We start from the raw sequence: 22905 nt of genomic DNA, 5'->3' as shown, positions 1-22905 counted from the left end.
AATGCTGATTTTTCCATGATATTATCAAAATTATGTCTAAATTAAAAAAACTAGAATTATTTAGGATGGAAAAATCACAACAATTTTAGTGCCTTTAAGTTATATAAGAATAAATATATTCTATCAAGAATTGAATGTTTGTTCTGAAGAATTTTGATCGAATACTTTTTTATAAGCCCTGGTTAAATAAGATTTGATAAAGGTAAATTGTCCTCACTCACCGTCCATCTGATAATGTATGCTCTGTTTTAAAGGCAAAATAGAATTTCAAAATGAATTTCTGAATGTGCTAAACATTCTCAAGGTGATCAAAGTGCACTTATCTTTTTGGGAATGCTGGACCTAAAGAGTTTTGTATTTTTTCAAATACTTTATTGCTCTCATGAAAAATGGACACATCTCCAACTTCAGCTGGAAGATTAATCTATATATGTAGCTACCAAGTAATGTCTGCACAGTGGGATCCTGGTTTGGAAGAGGGTTGTGCCTCCAATTATTATGTCTTCAAATTAATTACAAAGCGAGGAAAAGGAAATGGGAGTGTTGTTCCTCTTTGAGGAAATCAGTGTATTACAAGTTTAATTTAGAAATAACAAACACCTTAAATATTTTGTACAGTTGAAGAGGAGATCGGTGTCAGTTTTTTTAGAGAAAACTTCAAGCCCAAATATGCCAGCAGATAGAGAGAGTGCCATATTCTTGTAAGTGCTGGCATATTCTGGGAGCAGAGTATGGAAAATCACCCCTACTCTAAATCTCTGAAGCTGAAACCAGATATGTGTGTCCTCTTTGAAGGACATATTGCTCCTGTTGTCACTCATATCTCTTCCGACATTGGCATTTCTATTACTCTGATTCAAGATCTCAGTAAAGATTCATCATTGGTAGGTATGGGAGTTTGTTTTCTTCTGGTCACGATGGACCTCTGGAGTCCTCCTGCCAGGAATACTGAAACAGAGCAATATTGTATACATTAATGGCAATTAATTGAAATTTTAAAAAGAATCATTTATAATGGATGACTCATTAAAAAAAATGTTATGCACCACTTTTGTTCACAGTATGGATTTCTTTTCTTTTCTTTTCAGCATTTCTTTACTGTTTTGTGATCCAGAATGCAAAGCTTGTTAACTGTTTATTAGCACATTCTTATATTCTTAACATTCTTAGTTATTTAGAAGGAATGAGTTAATAGATTAGTCAATAGATTTAACCAAGTCTTGCTTATTGATTTCCCAATGTAATAACAAATAGTTGTGCTGACATAGTTAACTGTACAGATAATTAATGGCTGCATGTTTAGAGCCAGATTTTCTGCTATTATAATGGTGACACAAGTGGAGTTTTGCCAGCAAATAACCTCACCAGCTTTCTGTTTGGCTGTATGGAAATGCATTTTTATTTTGTAAGCCCCTGTGATTTGGAGGATCTGTCTGCATGTAAGTCATGGTAAGATGGAAACTATCACTTCTAGGAAACAGCAGATGTTTAGGGGTGTTGTTGAGCAATAACTCTAGTACTGGGGTAATTGTCACATTCTCAGTGGGCATAAACCTAGTAATAACGAAAGTGTTGATGTGGTTTTGTTGTGTTTGGGGGTTCTGTTTATTTGTTTTGGTTTTGTTTTGGTTTTTGTTTCTTTTTTTTTATGCCAAAGATTTTAAATTGGAAAGCTGGTATCTGTTCTTTTCTGGAATAATCATTTTAAGTAGCTGAACTAGATAACCGCATGTTGACTTTTTGTTAGTGCGTAAATTCATTCTTAATGTTGTACACATAGTTGGAGAACAATAGAGAACATTAAAAGAGCTTGACAATGTCTGAACTAAGATTCTGGTGTCAAACAGGAGGTGAAATTCACTTTATTCTAATTATTGATTGAAATTTTATTAGCAGGCTTTAATGATATTGGTGGGGCATCTCTTCAGGGATGAGCAACCTAAACATGTGCCTTCCTGTTTCCATAGCAACACATAATTTTCATCCTTTCCAGGAAGCCTAGATTGTGTTGTGTACTGTAAGAGTATTAGATTCAGAAGAGCTATATTAACAGCTCAGTAGTTTTCCCAACACCTTGCTATTAAATATTTTGTTTTGTATGATCATTAGAATAAAAAAGTGGTTGGTATTACTGGGCTTTTTCAGAGAAATAAATCATGACAGCAGAGCTATAAATGGGAAATAACTGACAAGTGGGGTGAAGTGTTTTGATCTTGCAGTGACTGCAAAACTCGCTATTCCTGTGACCATGCAAATGCACTTCGTCAATACGGTCAAGATATAGGAATAGTTCTCAGTCTGGTAGTTATTGTTAAAATATTTGGATATGGTTTTGGTTCATATTTTTCAAGCTGTTGGAGAGAACTCAAGCACTGTAGTAAAGGTTAAGGCTATAAATGGTGGCCGTTAGCAAGGACCCATTTTCCTGTACTGTGGATGATGGCCTTGGAAGCACATTTAGAGGTGGTATTTTCAAGCTTAACATAAGGAATTTGGTAGCTTTCCAGGATACTTGAGGCCATTTCAGACTGCGGCATATTCATATTTTGCTGCAAGCTTGACACTGTTTTATTGGATTTGGAATGTCAAAGTTGTCTGTCAAGTCATAGATTTCTAATAATGGGACAGAGCACCTTTGTATCATTTTCACAGTTTTCAGCTGCTGTGACTACAGGGAACTCCTTTTAAAAGTGTATCCTTTGGATGGAGAAATATCTTTTAGAAAGATGCATCTTTTTTCTTGTCTATTAGTGATGAATAGTTCAGCAGATCCCTATGCAAATATTTATTACTCTCTATGAAAAAATGTGTGCACCTTATTTCTTCTCTCCGTTTGTGTAGCATCAGTTTCCCAGTGATGAATCTTTGTCAAATACAGCAATGTACTACAGTGTTTTCTGACCTGATTGTATGTATGTCTTCTGTTGTGTCATTGTGGAAGCTTAAATTACTGTTTAAACTGTGAATTTTAAAATGCTGTTTTAATGTTTTAATGTATACTGTGTAAGAAGCAAATTACCAGAGGGGTAACTATTTAAGCAATGCATAAAGATGCAGATAGCTACAATGTTTTCCTTTGGCCTTCAGGATGTTTATTTTTCTGTTTCTCCATTTGTATAAATTTTTCCATCAGGTTACATGAGGCATGTCAATAAAAATCAAGAGCTTTCACAGTAGTTGTTGCTATAGTTACGTGGTGCTCAGCCTCCTGCACAGAAAGTAACCACCTGCAATTCCATAAAATCCTTTATTGGCAGAGAAAGATTGAAAGAGACAGTACTGGTGTGGAGGCACAGAGCAAATTCTAGGTTGCTCTGATATCCTTGCAGCTAATGCTGTCTTCATGCAGAGAACTGCAGAAATGCTTTATGGATGAGGACAGCATAGAAAGCGGACAAAAGACATCTCTTTGGGGGAAAAGAGGTGCTGGATGTGGAAAATGGAAGATAAGAAATAAGTACCAAAATGAACCAAAGAATTTCAGTTCAGAGCATATCTCAGCTTCAGGAAAAGAAGGACTAAGTTGCCTTTTAAAACCTTCTGAGCTGTACCCCTCCATACAGGCAGAAGAGTCACACTCTTATCCCAGCTCTGGAATCCATTGCTTAACTTTCAACAAATGTTGAAATCAGTGTTGGCTCTTAGGAATGGCTTTTTTGCCTCAACAGATCGCATATAAGGTCTGACACAAAAAAAACCCCAAACTAACCCTGTGGCTCGGGAACCAGAAGTGGGAGGGGAGACACACAGAGATGGTTCTAGAACACGTTTTAACTTGTTACAGTGAGATAAGGCTCAACTCGATTGCTTCACTTAGTATGAGTGGATGCATGTTCAAATGTAGATGTTTTCTTACCTTTGGTCAGAAACAGTGTGTGCCAGCCCACAACACTTCGTGTGTGAAGCAGTTTCTAGCTAAGAACAACATCATTGTGCTTGAGCACCTACACTATTTCCCAGACCTGGCTCCCTCTTCCCAAAGATTAAACAGTTGCTCAAAGGAACCTATTTTTTGTCAGTAGATGTGAAAGCAAAAATGATGGAGATCCTCAACAGGCTTTCAGAAACATCTGCAGAATTGCCTTGATTGTTGGCAGCATCATATGCAGCTGTGTGTCAGCTCAGAAGGGAACTATTTTGAAGGCAATCATAGTTGATTTTCTTAATTTGTTAAATAAAAAGAATTACAGGCACAGTCTTGGGGTTTTTTTTGTTGGACCTTCTATACGTTCGGGAAGCCTAAAATAGTTTTTCACGTGGCTTCTCTACACTGAACTTACTTAACTGAATTCTACTTTAACTAGATATTATTTTCTTCTCTCTTTCCTATATGGCCAGTCATTTAAGGATCTGGTATGATGTATTGATTTAAAATGTAGATTTTTTAAATATTCCCTGGGATAGACAAATTTCCCTGAAAAAACGAAACAGGGAAACAAAAGCAGTGAGGAGGATTTACCTATGGAACCGCTCTGTAAAGCAGGCCTATAAAAAGTCATCTTTACATTCATGATTCTCTTCCTTGAGTTCTTTTTATGACTGAATAAATTGGGAGGGATTTATTTCATATCAGTCACCATGTGAGAAAGGACAGTTAAGTAAATGCAAGATGTCTCATCTCATGTTAAATTTGAGTGTTCATTTTTCAAGTGTTCTAAATATACAGATGAGCCAAGATTCCAGGACCGAATAACACCTTCACTGCAGTGGTTTTATTCACTTTTTTCTTAAGTTCCAGACTTAAGAAAATGTTCCAATGTGAATCTAATCCCATCAATGATTAGATAAAACAGATTTTTAAAGTTTTTTAATTTATTTATTTTCATTACACAACATCCGTGGGCTCAAAGTGAGGTCAGACCACGTAGTACAGCGGACAGTGAAAGATGTTCTCTGTCCTAAAGTGATAACACTATAAATAGCTAAAATAGCCCAGACGCGATAGGAAAATATAGAAAATGCAGAGTTGGTGGGTAGCCTTTGGGCAGTAATGCAGGCAGCACTCAGAGGTTTAGTCCCCTGCTGTCTGCTGCTTGTGATGGTTTCTGCCATTTGGTGGGAGGGAAGGTCTGACTAGATCCCTTCAGAGCCCAGGAAGGAGGATTATATTTTTGCTTTGTGTGATGTAATTCTCCCTCTGTAATAAGAAGGTTTAGAGTCACAGGGCTGAGAGCACCGAATTGTTAGTAACAGAAACTGATAGCTGGAAATGAAGAAATTGGTCATGACTCAGGTTTTTGCTCTCAATTACAGTCAAACTTTTTTCTTCATGACTTCTTTTCTCATTTCAAGAAGAAGCAATTGATCCCCTTGCTGTCAAGGTTTGCCTACACTGCTTAAATCCTGTGAAGACCTGTGCTGATTTCCAGTTGGGGAACCAGCTTTAAATCCATACATGTAGCCAGGCTGAAGGAGAACTAGTTACCTAAGCACATTGTCAGCTAAGTAAGTTTTGCACCTCCTGGGACTTGAGTCTAGCCAGTGCACGCTGACATGAGGCTGAACTTGACTTACATTGCCTTGTGGACGAAAAGTTGTGGTCAGTATCATGTTAGGCAAATCAAATCTTCAAAAGTAGAATTATGCGTTGGAGTGAATACAAAATTGTCATTGTTTAATTGCCCTCTGGAGAGCCAAAAATTTCCTGCATGGCAAAAGCATCCAAAAAGCAGCTGTTGCAGAGAGAGCAAGAAATATTTCTGCCTGTGAGAAATTTCTGCCTGTGAGCTTTTTATAACAAACAACAAACTCCTAACCAAACAAAAACCCCCACAACTCTGTTGAAAAATAATGAAATAAAGTGGTGTGGGAACTGTAGACTAATTAGAAGGATCCCCTAAGAAATTTATGAACAGGATAGCCTATCATGCTGGAAAGTAAACAGTTCCATTAGCAACCTTTCAGCAAGATACATTGGCTTGGAGAGAAGGTGTTTAAAATCAGAACTGTTGAAATGAATGTAAACATATTTCAACACAGTGATTTAAAGTGTTCTAAGCAATAAAGATCTACCACTTAGACATAAAAATAATTCCTATTCCCTAAGAAATTACTGAAGTGTAATGTTTTTCCTCCATAGTAATATAGAGGAAAAATTCATGTAGAAATTGGAAAAAAACTTAATCCATCAGGTAGCTGAATAAACTTACAAAGTTCCCTTTAATCGTACAGAACTTGCCTGCCTGTGAATCAAAGCTTTGCTTCTTTTCTACGGTGTATTTTTGAACCAACTAGATAGCAAAGGTGCGGTAGCACTAAAAAGATAGAGCCTGGTGTTTATCGGAGTGGCATCTAATGCAGTGCTGGTCATCACACTATAGAAGCTTTTGTTACTGGACAACATTTTGAGTTGTCTGTGTATACAGGATTTTGTGGAAGAGTAGTTTACAGCTGTAATATCAGAATTGCTTAAAGATTTTGGTGGCACTTGAAATCTCAGTGTGTTTCACGTTTTGACTTTGAAGTATCTGCTTTTTCAGAAAGCTCAACATCTTCTGAAAACAAGTTTGGAAAGCTGGTTCAGCTGGGCAGCGAGGGCAAGATTTGTCTGCTTTAACTTTAAACTATGTGCTAGTCAGGTATCTGTAGACAGTGGAGAGGAAGAGATGTGTAAAAGTGGGTATGAGGATGCTTCTGTTTTTACATATTTGCCTTGGGTGAGATGAACCCCGCTCTGAAAGTGCCTATCTACTATGTAGATAGTACATACATATCTTCTTTATTTGCCTATGCAAGATCCATAATTAGTTGCATGTTTTCTGAAGAGTACATGTCTGCATGTGTGTATATGTACATATAAATATTTTACAAACACAAATGTTAATTGTAGTATTGTAAATACTACAATTGTAGTATTGTAAATTGTAAATTGTGTTGTAATTCTTTTTACTCGGGTTTTTTTTGGTCAGTAAATTAATAAATATAATGGGTGTCTGTGGTCATCCTAAAATACCTTGACCTGTTTGGTCATTGAATCTTTTGTAGTATTTTAAAATAAAGGTTGTGATCTTTATTTTTAACTTTTTTGTATCAAAAGTTCTACAAAGTGCTTTAAAATGCTGATAATGACAAAAAAAGTACACACTTCTAGTTTGGGTAAAGATAGCAATTTTAAATGTTTAACTGACTTAGGAACACGAGTCACTTCTGCAAAGTTGATTGGATGCTTAAAATTCTTATTCTTGCTTTGTCTATTCCTGACTACATTTAAGAAGCCTCCAGAGTCAAGAGGATGGCATTTGGTTGACCCACAAATGGACCATTCATTTGTTTGAATATGTATAGTCCTGCAGAAATGCATGCATATCATGTATTGATTTTCTTGCTAAAAACTGAAGCTTGCTGTTTCACCAGAAGTTTGGTTTGATTTGGTTTTAGTCTTTTACCCTATTTTATCAGTAATATTATCCTTGACTTAAAAGCCTTTCATGATAATACTTTTTCTTAGGGAGGGAGTAATGATAAATATTTGTCATAGTGCAAAATGTGGCCTTAAATTATAACTAATTCTTTTCTACCTAAGTTTCTAGGTTGTGTTCTATAGCTGCTTCTGCTCTGTGATTAGCCTAGTGCTACTTATGAAGTGGAAGAAACTGGCTTTCTTTGTGAACACAGGAAAAAATAGTGAGGCCAATGCATGAAGGAGACCCCATATTTCCAGTGTTTCTGTTTCCTCCAAAGCAAGGATAACAAAGCTCTTGAATTCTTAATTTGGTCAAATAATCTTTCAGAGATAGAATTGTTTATTTTTTGTTTTTATTCTGAATAATACTTTTTTTATCCCAGGTCTCTGGCAGACACTGTCATTCTGAAACACTGCCAGATATTCCTGTCTTGATTCCAGTTAGTTTCCTCTTCTTCTCTGAGGTTATGCAGAGCGTCACATGGGGTAGCACCAAAAGGCATCTCAGAGACACAGCTTGCATTGTCCATCCTAGTCTTCTGACCTTCTAGAGCTGGCATGGCACCTCTAAATCCCTCTGCCTATCAGCTGTTTGTTCTGTCGCTGTGCCAAAGACAGATTTTATTTTCCAACCTCAGATCCTTGCACCTGATGTATGTATGCTATTTTCACTATGACTATTTTGTCAGGGTCCAGAAAAATGTACTAGAGCAGAAACTTTCAGAAAATATCTTTGCAGTATTAATTGCAGGAGGTTTTAATCTCAAGATGCTCTTTTGTGCTTTCCTTCTTACAAGGACTGACTTGACTCATTTCCTCTTCTTGAAAGGCTGCTCCCAATTCAGAATTTAGATGCATCTTACATTGGTGGAGGCAAAGTGACAAAGTGTCCTCAAAAGGTATGTTGAATGCTATGCAGAAGAGGTGGTGTTTGCCTTTCCTAATCAGAAAACTCAAGTGGTGCCACTTGGCACCTGATAACATCCCAAATTTTGCCTGCATTTCTCTCCCAATCTTCATAGAATCATAGAATGACTATTTTGGAAGGGACCCACTGAGTCATCAAGTCCAACCATTCCTAACATTCCCTAAACCATGCCCCTCAGCACCTCGTCCACCCGTCCCTTAAACACCTCCAGGGAAGGTGACTCAACCACCTCCCTGGGCAGCCTGTTCCAGTGCCCAATGACCTTTTCTGTGAAAAATTTTTTCCTAATGTCAAGCCTGAACCTCCCCTGGTGGAGCTTGAGGCCATTCCCCCTTGTCCTGTCCCCCGTCACTTGGGAGAAGAGGCCAGCTCCCTCCTCTCCACAACCTCCTTTCAGGTAGTTGTAGAGAGCAATAAGGTCTCCCCTCAGCCTCCTCTTCTCCAGGCTAAACAACCCCAGCTCTTTCAGCTGCTCCTCATAAGACTTGTTCTCCAGCCCCCTCACCAGCTTTGTTGCTCTTCTTTGGATACACTCCAGAGCCTCAACAGAGCCAACCTCAGGTAAAAACTATTGTGTTTCATCTGGCCCTTTGAGCAAACATGACTTGTCTTTGGTGCAAACACTTGAAATAAATCTTTTAAGGCCTGTGTTTGAAGTCTGAATCATGGGATTCTTTTTCCTTTTTTGCTTGCTTTCATCTTTCGTCACAGCTCTGTCAAATGTCTTCCTATTTTCATGTTCAAAACGAATGCCGATAATTCACAGCACTGTGTTCTGTGAGACAGAAGGGAGTAATGATTTTAATGGTTTTTAACATCCCCCAGTGTTAACATGGGGATGTTACCCGGTCATTTACTTTTTGCTCTTTTTCTGGGTGCTCAAACAACCCAACCACTGTTGTATCTAAGTAGGTCTTGAGTTACCTAATGTAGACCCCTAACACAGTGATGGGTATAAGGATCCCTATGACAATGAGAACAAAAACTGACACAGATAGACAAGGCACATGACCCACAGGAGTTTTATTAGATGTGCGCTTGCACTACAGTACAGCGTGGTATAGGCACACTTGAACCAGATACAAGTAGGTTAACTCAAATACAACAGCTGCAGCACAGAAGAAAAGTAATCTGCAAATCCTGGCCAGAAAGGAGGCTTAGTTCATCCTGAACTCTCTCCGACTACATCTATGCTATAGCTTGTATCAAGCCACATATTTTAAAGCTCTCACAGATACACGTGTACTACAGTGCTGTCACTCTTAAAACTGCAGTGTAACTATTGAAGGGGAGCCTTCATCTGAGCCATTGTGTTAAGATTACAACTTGAAACTTGGCAAAGTAAGTCATCCTAAAGACATTCTGAAATGCAACTACTATTGTTCTGAGCCAATGTTTGCGTAGCTGTGAGAAAATCTACTAGTTCAATCAGAAAGAAGGAAACTGAGAAACTTGGTGACCACTTGTTTCCTTGATTTTCTCTTTGCATTCTAACACTTTAGTCGATGGCTTCCAGACTTCACCTCAGATTACTTGTTAAGTATGGGAAAAAAGCCCTCATTTGCTTAATATCAACAAGCAATCTTTTTAGACTTTTTAGACTGTTGAGTAATGCACATTCATATCACGTGTCTTGAAACCTGACAGAAACGCGGCCTTGGAGTCAATAGGGAAAATAAAAAGGGAAAGTCTGAAATACAGCCCATTTAAAGACAAAGATGTTTTACAGAAGATGTCCACATGGAAGTTTTACACATTTCACTTCTTGGTTCTGAGTTAAAGAATTGTGTTCTGCAGAAAAGGACACCTTCAGAAACAAATCCCACTGTGAAACACTCACTTTTGTTCAGTGCAAACAACCCTCCAGGGAGGATAATAGCAGTCAGTAAGAAAAAAACTGTAGGTAGATGTGACCATATGTAGTGTCTTTTTACTTTTTTTTACATCATAAGTATCTTTTGTAAGCTGCCAAGGACCGACAGCCATGTATAGCATAGTCTGCATGATCACCTCAAAACTACATACTTGTATGGTACAAAGAGTTGCTGTATAAAACATGTTAAGCACCAAAGCATTTTCAAATTATTCTTTTCCAACCTATGTGCTCTTTTTTGAGAGGGTTCCTGAGAGCCCAGTGGGGTCTCTTGTTTCTCAATTCAGTCAACAAAGTAGGAGGAAGCACCATTGCTCCTGCTTGCCACTGCTCATCTTGCCTTTGGCACCTTCTGCTGTATGATCTGCTTGGTGCTTTGAAAGCTACAGGTAGTACTGTAATGCAGTTTAAGGGGTTTGTCAGATTCTTGCTTCTATGTTCATTGCTGCGCCCTAGGCCTGTCCTGACGATAGCCTTCAATTTTAGGTCTTGGCTGTTACGTTCTGGGTCAGAATGAATCACATCTGTCTCCTCCTTTTCTTTGTATAATCATTTATATAATTTTAAAGTGTAAATTTGAAATGGTAATGCTCTATACCCAGCATACATGGGTGCACCATATGGTCCCATGGGACACTTGAATAACTTGCACCCTTCTAGATGTGCTTTGATATACTGCTTTATCCATTTTATTTTACACTTAGTATAAGGTACTTTCTGTGTGTTCTGTTTCACGTCATACAGAAGGTCATGAGACTGCAGTCTCCGGCTCTGTGATGAGATTGTGACTGTCTAGTACTGTGACACATTTAATGACTGTCATTCTGAGAGGCAGGGATGTAAGTTCTGAACGAATGTTACTCTCTGCCATGCCTGTTATTCTGATGGAACAGACATTAGTCTGTACTTAAGAGACCAAAATTTAAAGATTTTCTTGTCTTCTACAGGTGTAAAAAAAAGCATCTTTAATGCTTAATCCTCTCTGCACTGCAGCTGCTTCATGTATGAAATAATCCTCATGTATCGTCAGTGGACCAGATACATTCAGTCTTGCACAAATTCGTGAGCCCAGGTTTTGTTCTGTGTTGAGTTGGAGATGCTTTCCTGTTGGGAAGGAATTGACATGTTTGAGTAAAACCAAAAGGAAAACCTTGTGCAGCACCTATGAGCTTTAGTCATGTTAAGTTTCCTGTGAAAGCAGAAATGTGAGTGGTTAATCCTTGCAAGAGATTTCTCTACTTGCTACTCATGCACAGCAACAATCTTACAGGACCTCAGTTTTGCCACAGAAACTGTAAAAGTGCAGTGGCCCAAGAAATCTGTAGTTGTAAGTATGATGTTTTTAAATCCTAGGACATAATTTTGTGAATTTCTTCCTCATGTTTTTGTGTTCAAAGTGGCAATGCATAACTGAGAAGGAAAAAAATAAAATCCATCATGAACTAGCCTGCTAACCTTAGCCATGGCTTGTTTGATGTAACGTGGAATGATTCTTTTAAATAGATGCATTTTAATTTGTGTAGTGAGCCATTCAGCTCCTGCTTTGAAGTGCCCTGTGAGAACAGAACAGAATTTCCATTGTCATTGTATATTAGCAAGATAGCGTTCACTACCTGCAGAAAATGGGCTCAGTTATTTGCCTGATGCTTAAAACAGTACATAGGAAAATGCATAGCATGTTTGTTGTAAACTGCTAAGATTTCTTTTTTTGTGCCATTCTTTCTGTATCTTTCCCTACTTCTCTGCATTGCTGTTTGTTGAACATATGCAGTTTGCAGGTTGTGACAAATATGCTACATTGCTCTTCACTGCATTCTTGGAAATTATATTATCATAAGCATGATTCTTCCCATTTCCCATTTTGTGACTCTCGACTATTCGCATGCTATGAAATGAGGATAGAAAAGGTTAGATGTTCTCTGTACTGCTCTTCTGTTTGCATGGGATAGTTACTGATATTGAAGGAGAAACTAGAAATTAGACTTTTCCAAATGAAATTAATTTCAAAGGAGATGTGTAGCCTCATTGCTCTGTTTTACAGTACTCTGCGTACCACCATGGCTCCCTAAGCCATACCAGGCATCTCGTATACTCAAGTTGATTGTCTGACTCTATTCAATAGTTGTATATTGTAACACGATATTTTGACAGTTGGCCTTGAGGCTATGACCCAGTTTGAAGTTCCTGCTGTATTACACAATCTACATGTATTGGCAGAGAGAAAGTCCAACTAACAAGACAGTGCTTCTGCTGTAAAAAAATAATAATTCACATAAAATACTAGTTTAGAGCACCAAGTCAGAGAAGTTGATTTTGTGCATGTCTAATGCATTTGCTAGGAGTAGCTGAGGCCATCAGTAGCTTTTCTTTCCAGATACCAGGACAAACCACTGATGCATTTCCCGAAGTCATCTAATTTTTTCACTTGTGTAAAATCACTACTAGGGAGGGGACTGAGTGGTCAGGGTCTGGGGAAAGCTACTAATGATGTAAGGGTGGAGTGAGGACAGATTGTTGACTGGAGGCTAACTTTGAAATCAGCATGACTTTAGTACCGCGGACTTTGTACTTAACATGAAAAAAAGAATGTATCTTGTTTCTTAGCTGTATACTGTGTCAGCACTGCAACACCTGTGACTTTTATCTGCTTTACTCACTATAAAGTCAGATGTGCATTTCTGAGGGTTGTAGTCCTGAGCAACTCCAGCAGCGACTGGATGGGCTGCCAGGAGCACAGGAGAGCTTGCCTTTTGAAAATGTGGGTATAAGTGCAGCTCCATAATAAAACTGGCACAACAGGAATTATATGGAGGTACCACATAACCATGGGATCATGTCATCTTACATGCCACTTAATAAACTTTCCTTTAGTAAGATTTTGTGGAATGCTTACACTTCCCTTTTAGTTACTGATACATTACTGTGTTTCTCTGCAGAAAACAATTGGTATCAACCCTGTTTCTTGTATTCTAAAATTGCAAATCTTTTATGATAACAACAGAGTTGTTGCTAACAAAAATAAAAGAGTTTAGAGGGGTGTTTATTTCCTTTTATTTTACATGACACCCTGGATTGCCAGATGTCCTGAAAACATAGGAAGACTTATTCACTTGAGTTTTACAACTCCTTGGGAGAAGTATGGTCTAAATATCCTTCTGTGTTACATTGTTACTTGTGAGGTCTTGAATGCTTTTCAAGGGGAGATGGTTCAGACACCTGAATTTTGTCCATAATCCAGTCCTAATGCTGTTTGAAAGCATTTCACTTGCTCTGAGCTGATCTCTTGCCTACTGTAACTTTATCTATACTCATCTGTAGAATAGCACTAACTTAAAGTTAAAAAAATAAAAATAATTTGAAGTATTGTGGAGCATTCCTAAGAGCATAGAGCCTATACAACAGTGCTGTGTTAAAACATTTTAACAAATCCTTAAAATATGAAGCTGTCTGATGAATAGCTTGGCTTCAAAATAGTTGGATTGTCTTTTAAGCCAACTTCAGTTTGTTTGTGTGGTTGGAAGATTGGTGGAGGAGAAGCGGGAAAGAGACAAGCTTTTAAAGATTTCAGTGATAAGCCTTCAGGACACAAGCTAGTTTAGAAGCAGGCTTGTAGCTTCCTTGTTTCCAGTTTTCCTTGCTTTATCTTCAGATGGATTATAACAGTGGCTCCATTGGCTCTTGAGAAAAAGTAGAGGATAATGATCTATAGTCAAGTTGTTTAATTTTTATGTGGCTGAAGTTAAGTGCAGTGACTCTCATGCAGAGCATCTTGTTTGTTAACATTGATTCTTCTCATCTGAAGATCAGAGTACTCAGCAATGAGGTGCGACTGTAAATCCTCTGTTTTCCCCAGAATCCTGTCCTCTGGCTGCAGCTTTATTTTTCCTGGTACATTTCTGCAGTTTAATCAACCTGTGGATTGTAGTTGTCAATTCAGTTACCTTGAAAAAAGCCTAGGTTATTGCAAATAAGAGGGCAGTAGCCCCTTCGTGTTTTGTGTGATGAAAACAGACAGATTTATTGTGTTTATTTTCTCTCCACTTTTTGTATATTTAATATCGGGGGGAAGGGAGGGAAATGGCTTGCTCTTACTGTAGACTTTCATTAGTGTGACTGTGAACTCAAGTGAAATTCTCTTCAGATTATACTGCATTGCCATGTGAGTTCTGTGGTTTCATTTGTACTTTGAGTATTTATGTTTTAAAAGGGAAAAGGTGAATGCAATGTATTGTGCTGTTTCATTTAACAAGTGATATGGAGCAACTTTCTCTCCTCACCTCACCAAACACAAATCATTTGGTTTCAGAGTGTGCAATAATGCTTGTTTTAAATTTAGTTAGAAGCAATTTGTACCTGTATTAATATACATCATTCTAATGGTCTTTCATCCTGAGAAGATCTGGCACAGGCATAAAAATTGAATTTTCTCATTAAAGCATGTAGGACTGCTGGGCCTGTGTTGAGGTTTTTATCAGCAATAAGCTGTGAATAGAAGCAATCAAAAAGAAAACAAGAAAAAAATAGGGAGAGGGAGAAGTGGGGAAAGCAAAAAGTATTGCAATGGAATGGTGCCCTTTGTCCGGAGGCCAGCCATTAGTTCCCCTTAATGAAGGCCTTCCCTTAACTCTGCAGCTATTCTTTCTTTGTCATTTTTTTTAGTACGTACTTCATTATCTTTGATCTTTATTGATTTCAGATCCTATACCAGATTCACATTGCTGCTGTTCCCTCCTGGACACTGTCACCACAGTCATTTTGCCCAGCCCTCCAAGTTTTTTTAACACGTTATTAAAAAACAGGAACCCAGTGCATTTTCTGCAAATTCTGCTTCCTTTGGCACCTGGCTTCTTTTTTTTTTTATGCCCAAACATTTCTCTATGTCTTCTACTGGCAGATATGTTATAGTATACCTTTTATTTTCACAACATTAATTCTCTTCCTTTTAGCTTTCCACACTTCTAACTCGATGGTGATGAGAATAATTTTTGTGGCCTGTCATTCTACATTTTTCAGCTGCCCTATTATCTCTTCAGATGTCTGTCTGGCTCTTCATATATGTACAAGGCCTTTTGTATAAGACCGTTCATGAATCTTAGTTAATCTCCATTTTTCTTCTGCTTGTTTTCACTCTTGACCCATTTCAGTAATTTGGAGCTCACTGGAGTGATGTGGAAAGATCTGTTTGTTTGCCTTGAAGAAGCAAAGGCTGGAAAAGACTCAGTGATCCTTATTTCAGGGGAGATGTTCTGGTCTAGGGCTTTCCTAGCTTGTAATTTTTTCTGTGAAGTTTTTTCAAAAGATGTTTGAGTAGATATATTTATCAGTTTGAGTGGTTAATGTCCTACTGTGCTGTTTCTTTAAATATTTATTATGACATTAATGTTCCATTGACCAAAGACTTAGTGGTTTCCTCTCTCTTGTCCTAATGAGACAGAGTGGAAAAAAAAGATTCTTTCGTCAAATGTAGCGAGTCTCCCTACAAATTGTTGTACTAATTGCTAGGGGTCTAGTAACAAAGCTTACCACAGTCATCTTAGTAATGTCAAGGCATGTTATATTCCTTTTTCATTAAACTTGGAAGTTTTCCCACTCTAAGTAGGCTTACTCTGCAGGTTCCACATATTAACTGTGCAAAAGAATGCCTTATCTTAGGTGCAGATGGTTTTCATCCTTTGATTTTTTTTTTCCCTGAATACTTGTTCTGTGAAGTGTCTTTAGTCTCACTTTGTGATGTCTTTTTCCTGCTTGCTAATATTTATAGAAATATTTTATCCTGGAACCTTACAAAAGAAGTTCTAATTAACCTCTGAGCTGTTCTGATCTGTTGATATTTAAATGGGATGTGTTGTACATTTACTTTTTGGTACTTTTCTGCAGTACATGTATGTGCATTTGTGATACTGGTTGGGCTGTCAGTATTGCACATGCCTAGTCATGAGAAAGTCCAGTGCCTTCTAAGATAAGAATAACAGAGCTGCTGTATTAGATGAGATGTATGTAGCCTACTTTGTTGTGTTCCATTTCTGCAAAGATTGTTAAGAAAGTTAAAGGTCATTGTTTAATTACATCTGACTTTAGCAATGTTTGCACTTAATTACAGAAGAGAAGAACTTTATACTCTGTGTATAAAGAAAGCAGATGATAATGAAATGTTACTGCATTTGCAGGAGGAAAAGATGGTCCTGCTAGCTTTGCAATAATCTGTTCATGAATTTTGAAAAGTACAAATATTTTAGAATTATGGTTGGAATTGAATTTTGTAAATTTTGGAATTTTTCTTCTCATTGTTTGGACTCCAGAATGGTTAATACCCACTGCTTTGCAAAAATAACAGTAGTATCAGAAACATTATTATATTGCAAGGTGGGTTTCTTTTTTATTACAGAAATTCACAGGCACAGTGTGTGACAGCCAAATAAAGAAAAGAGGGAGAAAATATCTCTTGTAGTTCAGAATAAGAGGGGCTTGGGGGGATATTTTTTATTATGCCAGCCACTTATAGGACAAAATTTATATCTCGTGCTTCAAGAAAGAGTACTATAGAGTAATAATAATACATGGATCATGATTTTACATATAAAAGAGTAGATGTTACAAAAAAAATAACAAGGGAAAATAAGGACAATAAAAGCAATGATATGATGTGAAAGCAAGCAGAAGATGTTGGATGATTAAGAGTAAAGCAAGTTGTTCGATACTTCTGTTTAAAGCGAAAAGGCGAGATGTGAAGGAATGAAATGTAGTTTGGCTGCTCTGTGTTCCTATAGATCATGCTGTGAAGGATTAAATTCCCTGGGCTCTGTTTGTGATAGTTTTGCTTACTGGGGGAACTTGAAAGAGTGAGATTCCACATTATTTTAGGGAGGGTCCTTAAAATATAGAGATATTTCTATGGGCTCTGTATAAATAGAGAACTGTGTATATACTAAATGGTTTTCAGATGTCTTCATTATTTTGATCGCTCTTATGTTGTTAACAATATGGAACAAGATAGAGAATAATTCATTCTGGTTTATTTATATTTTCAAGAGAACCAGAATGCTTTTCCCCACCTTACCAGAGTTTCTAGAACCTAGGTAGAAGATGACTTCACATATCTGCTCCCCAACACTAATCAAAGCTGTGGTGTTTGTGGTCTTTATACTATATTTTATATGCTCTCTTTTAGGTGGCCAGTGCTTCTCTTGGGGATGGAATGAACATGGGATGTGTGGTGATGGCACAGAAGCAAATGTTCATGTCCCGAAGCCAGTTAAAGCTCTTGGTTACACCAAACAGATCTTAATCGGATGTGGGGCAGGACATTCCATGGCTCTTTGTCAAACTCCGTGTTAAACTCTGCACACCTGAAATCATAGTGTCGTGGATGCGGATGGATGGATGGATGGACATCTTTGGGTTGCATTGCTGTGAAGTGCTACAAGAGGATTGCCAGAGATTAACACAATAGTGGGAAGGTGCAGAAGGTTTTTCTAAGGCTAAAAGGAATGAGTATGCAAAGCAAACTATAATACTTTAAAAATTGTATCATGCGTTCTTTTCACAGGGATTGACTTTCTTACCTACAATGACAAACATTTTGCCTTGATGCAATACTACTGAAGAAAGAAGGACTTTTTCTTGTTCTGAGACGTCTTTGAGGAAGAAACTAACTGCTTAATCGCTTATAATTAGTGTATGAATTCAGTCTAAGGAAATGGTCTGAGAAGGTGGAGGCCCAGGGCCTCTTCAGGTCATTTATTATTATATCGTTTTGTCATGATGAACATGTGTGCCTGCCAAATTCTGCTAGAGCTGTGTGCTCCCAGCATCTCAGAAAATCCAGTTTGGATCACAGGGGAGTGCCAGCGGACGTAAATAGATGCTTACACACATATTAAACAGAGGATCAAGTTTGTTTTTTTTTTTTAAAAGAGATATAGGAGGCTGGCAAAAGGGGGAAATGAGGCCCGTCTGAACTAGCTGTATCTGGATTAAACTGTGAAAGGAACAATATTTCTGAGGAATTATCTTCTGTGCCAGACATCAATTTATTATAGATTTACAGCAGTGCAGATCTGCATGAATTACCATTAACTTGCAAACCCAGCGTTTCTAAAGCTGCTGCTTAGGGAAGAAAAACTTTTAAGAGCTCATGGAAACAACAGAAAAGTTCTTGTCAAAGGGCATAAGACCTCAAAACCTAAACAGAAATTTTTCACAAGTTCTCCAGCCCAAAATGCGCTCCAGAGCATTCCCGATAATTTCAGGTTAGTTCTGACATCTGCTTCACAGCCCAGTTGAGTTACTGTTCAGAATATGCCCATAGTACTTGTTCCAGGGGAGTCCTTGGCAGAGAACGCAGGCCTAACACTTGTTTTGGTAGGAGAAAGGAAAACTGTAAATTTTCTTAAAATATTATTAGCCACCTATGTTGAGCAGAATTTTGGAAGCTATTTATAAAACTGTTTTTCACATAAATACAGTGGACACCATTAAACTGGGTGTTTACCACCCACAATAGTTAGATTTGCTGTAGTATTTGATGTATTTCAAGTTCTAAACATAGGGAATACTCCTGTGTAGTAAATGCACCTTTTAATGAGACCTACTGTTGCTACACAGTGGTTTAATTTTTAAAGCAGGCTTGCCAGGGAAGAGGCCTTACACAATTACAAAATATTCAAAGAAGGGCTCTTAGGAAATAGAACAGGAAGGCTTTCTGATGATGTATCAGCTTACATTTGAGGGGGATGGAATTAGTAATATAGGCTGCTAAGGTATTTTTCCCCTTTGGTTTTACAGCATTTATAGTTCATGGACTAATTTTCAAAAACATTTTCTATTCAATGAATGAGAAACTTGGACTGACTATGAAGCTGATTATAACAACTGTATTACACATACTGAAAGAATCTGTAAAAATAATCAAATGGGTCCTCTGCAAAAAGTGCAGAAAACCATTTTCTTAATCTCTGTTTTGGTTGTGGTTCTTCATGGAAAAATACTGTTCCAGGCTGTGACCTCTTGCACTTTTTACTTATCTAATTTGCTCTTTATTGACTCTCCTCAATGTCATTTTCTAGATACCACAACCTCTCTTTTATATACACTGAACAGCATCTGGTGCAGTTTTCGGCAGTTCTTTCTGTGGTTTCCACCTTTGTTTTCCTCCAAAATTTGTATAGCAAATAAACTTGTTATGTTGTTTCAGTAGTCATGTCCTCTAAAAAATTCTGTTCCTTGATTAATCACAGCTGGTATGTGCCCTATAACACAGGGGTTTCTGCACTGAGCCCATTTTGACTCTGGATGCTGTTGCTGCAGTTCTTATCAGAGGAATCCAACAAATTATGTAACAAATAAATATGACTTGGTTATTTGAAATGTTGTTCACTTTTTCCCATCTGTAACACAAACACACTTTTGGAAACTCAAAGAATGATTTGGAGTGATAAGGAGGTAAAAAAAGGAGTAATTTTGTTTGTTCCTGGTTCTGATCTTGTGTTTCAATATCAATTGTCATCTTTGAGAAGGGAAGAACTGCACTTTCTCTCCCTTTTCTTGCATATGTAGATTGAAATCTTTGGGAAGTAATGACTTGTTTTGAGAGCCTGATGTACCAAATTCTTTGTCGTTGGTCAAGGCTTCTAGGTGCTGCGGTAGTATGAAGACTACATAATAATTCATTGTAGATGGTACATGGTTGAATGTCAAAAACAAGTTGTTGGCTCATTCATTCAGAAATGAATGCCCTTTTTTGTATGTCAGTATATTTTGCTTGCAGAATAGAACATCATACAAAATCAACTAGTGCTTTCTACTGTAAGAAAGGAAGCACATAGTGAAAAGCTCCTAATGAAGTGAAGAAACCTCATTCCTTGTTGGTGTCCAGAGTTTTGTGACTGTTGCCTGTTGATGTCCTAGAGGAGAATGTCAATCTCTGCGAGGTGAAATGCAGAGCCAGTGTGCTATGCCACTGCTTCTGTAGTGCATGAAAAGACAGACTTATTTAGGCAGGTCCTCAGTGCTAAACAAAGAAAGTCTTTGATGTAAACATTCTAGTTCACATTCAGATGCAAATCAACTGGCAAATTTTTGAATGTGTGTTTGTGTGTGTGTGTGTGTGTATAAAACACTGGAACAAGGTAAGCAAGTGTCAGTGCAACTGCACTCTCCTCCTATTTTCTGAAAATAAGAAACCCTGTCAATGAATTGAAGTTCATGATGGGGAAAAGATGAACTTATCACAGCTTTGCTGGAGAACAAGTTGTGAACTGTTGACCCTCAGTCCAGAGAGGTTTCTCGTTCTTGGGTAGAGGGGGAGAAGGAAGCTGTTGTATTAACTTCTGTTGTTTGAAGTTCTAGGAGATCTTCAGTCTCGATGTGCACCTGGGCAAGATGCTCCTGTTCCATTTTAAAGAATGTTGGTAGGAAGATGTATGTGTTGTGTCAGAAGTTTTTACCTCTTGGGGGATTTGTTTAGGCTACTTGGCAGTCACTGATATTATTTTCCTTTGTGTGGCATTCCTGAGTGACTTGATGTGTTTCTGCTTAGAATGCTGGACCCCATTGAAGTGTGTTCATTTGAAAGAAAAAAACACTTTTGCCTTTCTTCCGATTTGCCCAGTCACCACTTCTTACATGTCACTAGCTTCCTTCCCTTAGATGCATGTTGTTAGTCCTATTGGTGACTAACTTGTTCTTGCCATCTGCAACTGCCATGAAGGTCACTTCTGTTTGAGTGACAAGGAGTTTTGCTCAGCTGCATGGCCTAGCACAGGGAAACTGAGGTCAACTTGGGGGGAAATGTGATCTGATTTTGCTTTATTTAATGTTTTTGGAGTCATAAGACTTAAAGATGAGGATAAAAACTAGGCAAAGGAGATCAGTTTGAATGTACAGGAGAAAGGTGAACATAGGAAAAAAAGTGAGTTAATGGCAGTAGAGGGCCTGACTTAGTAATCTGAAATGCCGGTGAAAAGGAGAGCAGAGGAAGCCAGATTCAAGATGCAGGCCCTGAAAAGTGAATAGTCACATAGGAATAGCAGCATTCCAGACTGCCAGTATGGTGGGAGTGAGAAGAGGGACAAGCTATTCTATTTCTTGGATGTTGTCATTCCCCCCCTCCCACTGTTTATTAGTAATAACATGAATAATTGACCTGCCATGGGTTCTCTATCTCACATGTAGCGCATATTGAAATTTCCAGTTCTCTTCACTTGTAACGGCAACATCTGTCCTCATCTTCCAGTCTCAGAAATCTTTAGATCAAGCCTGTGACCTTGTCCGGCACTTAAAATAATTACTATTTTTTACATTAAATTCAATGAACTCTGAATCTGATTTAAAACAGGACTTAAGTAACCTTGGGACTTCTGCTTCCTTTTCACCTGTATTAGAAATCAAGGTGATGACAGATCCTTATCACTGCAATTGCAATGTTACGTCTTCACCAAAAAGGCTCCTGTGTTCTCTTAGGAATTTTGATATTTCTACAGCAAATGGCAAGTCTTTAGCTAGGTTTTGTCTTAAAAAATGCTCCAGAATTTTACATTGGTACTTGAGACATGCTTGTGGTATTTACTATCAGCTTATAATTCAGAGCAGCTGAAAATTCTGTAGCGTGAAGAAGAAAATACTGAAGTGGAAAACATAATTCTTGATTCCCAAAGGCTGGGAATGGATGCAGTCTTTGGTAGAGAATCAGCTTGTGTTATTTTGGTTACACTTAAAAATACGCACAGTAGAAAAGTAGAGCTTACACTGAATTTGCTGAAAACTCTAGCTGACAAAAATAATCGGACATTTGAACTTTTGACATATCAATATCTTGATTTATGTGCAAAAAGATGAGGTAGTAAATGCTTTATTTTCTTTTAGCTTTCATGCTATTCTTATTTCCTGATAAGTGCTGGTCTTGGATGTTTTGCTCCATGTTAGAGAAAATTACTTCATTGCCTTGAATTAAAATGCTTCAGTTGTATGGAAATGGCCTTTCTTTGGATGAATGTCCCAAAAAATAACTGTAAATTAAGGTGTTTACGATGTGTACCTTTGAAGTTAATTTGGAGAAAATGCATATGTAAACCTGTTGTTATTTTGTAACCTGACGGGACTGAAGTAAGGCACATTCTTTAGCTGTTTGTGCATTCCATTTGGATTCATCCACAGGTTGTCTCTGCATTCGCCTGCTTTTAATGTAGAGGCGGTTTTTACTCATCAGTGCCTCTGTAGAACATGGAAAGAGAGCATAAGACTGAAAATGCTCAACAATGAAAATGGTCTCTGTATTTGAATCAGGACCTGGATGAAACACTTGTTACCTTGTGGGAGAGTGAGGGAGTATTAGTAGAGAAGTGGGAGAGCTCATTTTTCAACTTGATTAGAAACAAAAGCAGCAAAGTAATTATTCCTGAATAAAAGCTGGCAGTGGGGATGAAAAAATTCAGAAATTACATTTATTTTGCAAAACTTCCTCAGGCATTTTTATTTTGTGACGTGCCAGATTTTGATTCGTTTTCAGACCAGCCTTTGCAGGTTGGGAGGGATGTCGAGTCTGAGACCAATTCCTGTGTTGGCTAACCTCTCAATTCACTTTCATCTTTCTCATCTATTTCCAGCTTGCTTTGCCTGTGGAACACCCAGTTTCTCAGATAAGATGCAATCTTAGGCAAGTTCTGTCCGCAGGATCAAGCCTTTATCAGTGGAAACTGGAAAATT

General features: G+C 37.8%; 2 protein-coding genes across 6 annotated transcripts in view; one reads left to right on the top strand and one right to left on the bottom strand.

The window, feature by feature from the left end:
* SERGEF (secretion regulating guanine nucleotide exchange factor) overlaps window positions 1-19553 on the top strand; it is a 155575-nt gene extending 136022 nt beyond the window's left edge. Inside the window, exon 12 of one of the 4 annotated variants that reach the window (XR_008450226.1) lies at window positions 17372-17424. Coding sequence is in view for 3 of the 4 variants with exons in the window: in XM_054069002.1 (XP_053924977.1) it covers window positions 17372-17538 (167 nt within the window). In the remaining variant the exon portion in view is untranslated. Of the gene's footprint in view, window positions 1-17371 lie in introns of all 4 variants that reach the window. The other 3 variants (XM_054069002.1, XM_054069001.1, XM_054068999.1) reach the window with 3 other exon arrangements.
* Window positions 8318-22905, bottom strand: part of KCNC1 (potassium voltage-gated channel subfamily C member 1) — a 125811-nt gene continuing 111223 nt past the window's right edge. Inside the window, exon 3 of one of the 2 annotated variants that reach the window (XM_054068995.1) lies at window positions 8318-11307. In XM_054068995.1, the coding sequence (XP_053924970.1) occupies window positions 11126-11307 (182 nt within the window). In that variant the 3' untranslated portion in view covers window positions 8318-11125. The remainder of the gene's footprint in view (window positions 11308-22905) is intronic. The other variant, XM_054068994.1, reaches the window with a different exon arrangement.

The sequence above is a fragment of the Cuculus canorus genome, chromosome 5, assembly GCF_017976375.1.
Source record: "Cuculus canorus isolate bCucCan1 chromosome 5, bCucCan1.pri, whole genome shotgun sequence".
In the NCBI taxonomy this organism is placed as follows: Eukaryota; Metazoa; Chordata; class Aves; order Cuculiformes; family Cuculidae; genus Cuculus; species Cuculus canorus.
The sequence above is the reverse complement of the archived record's forward strand: the minus strand, read 5'-3'. Positions and strand labels throughout refer to the sequence as shown.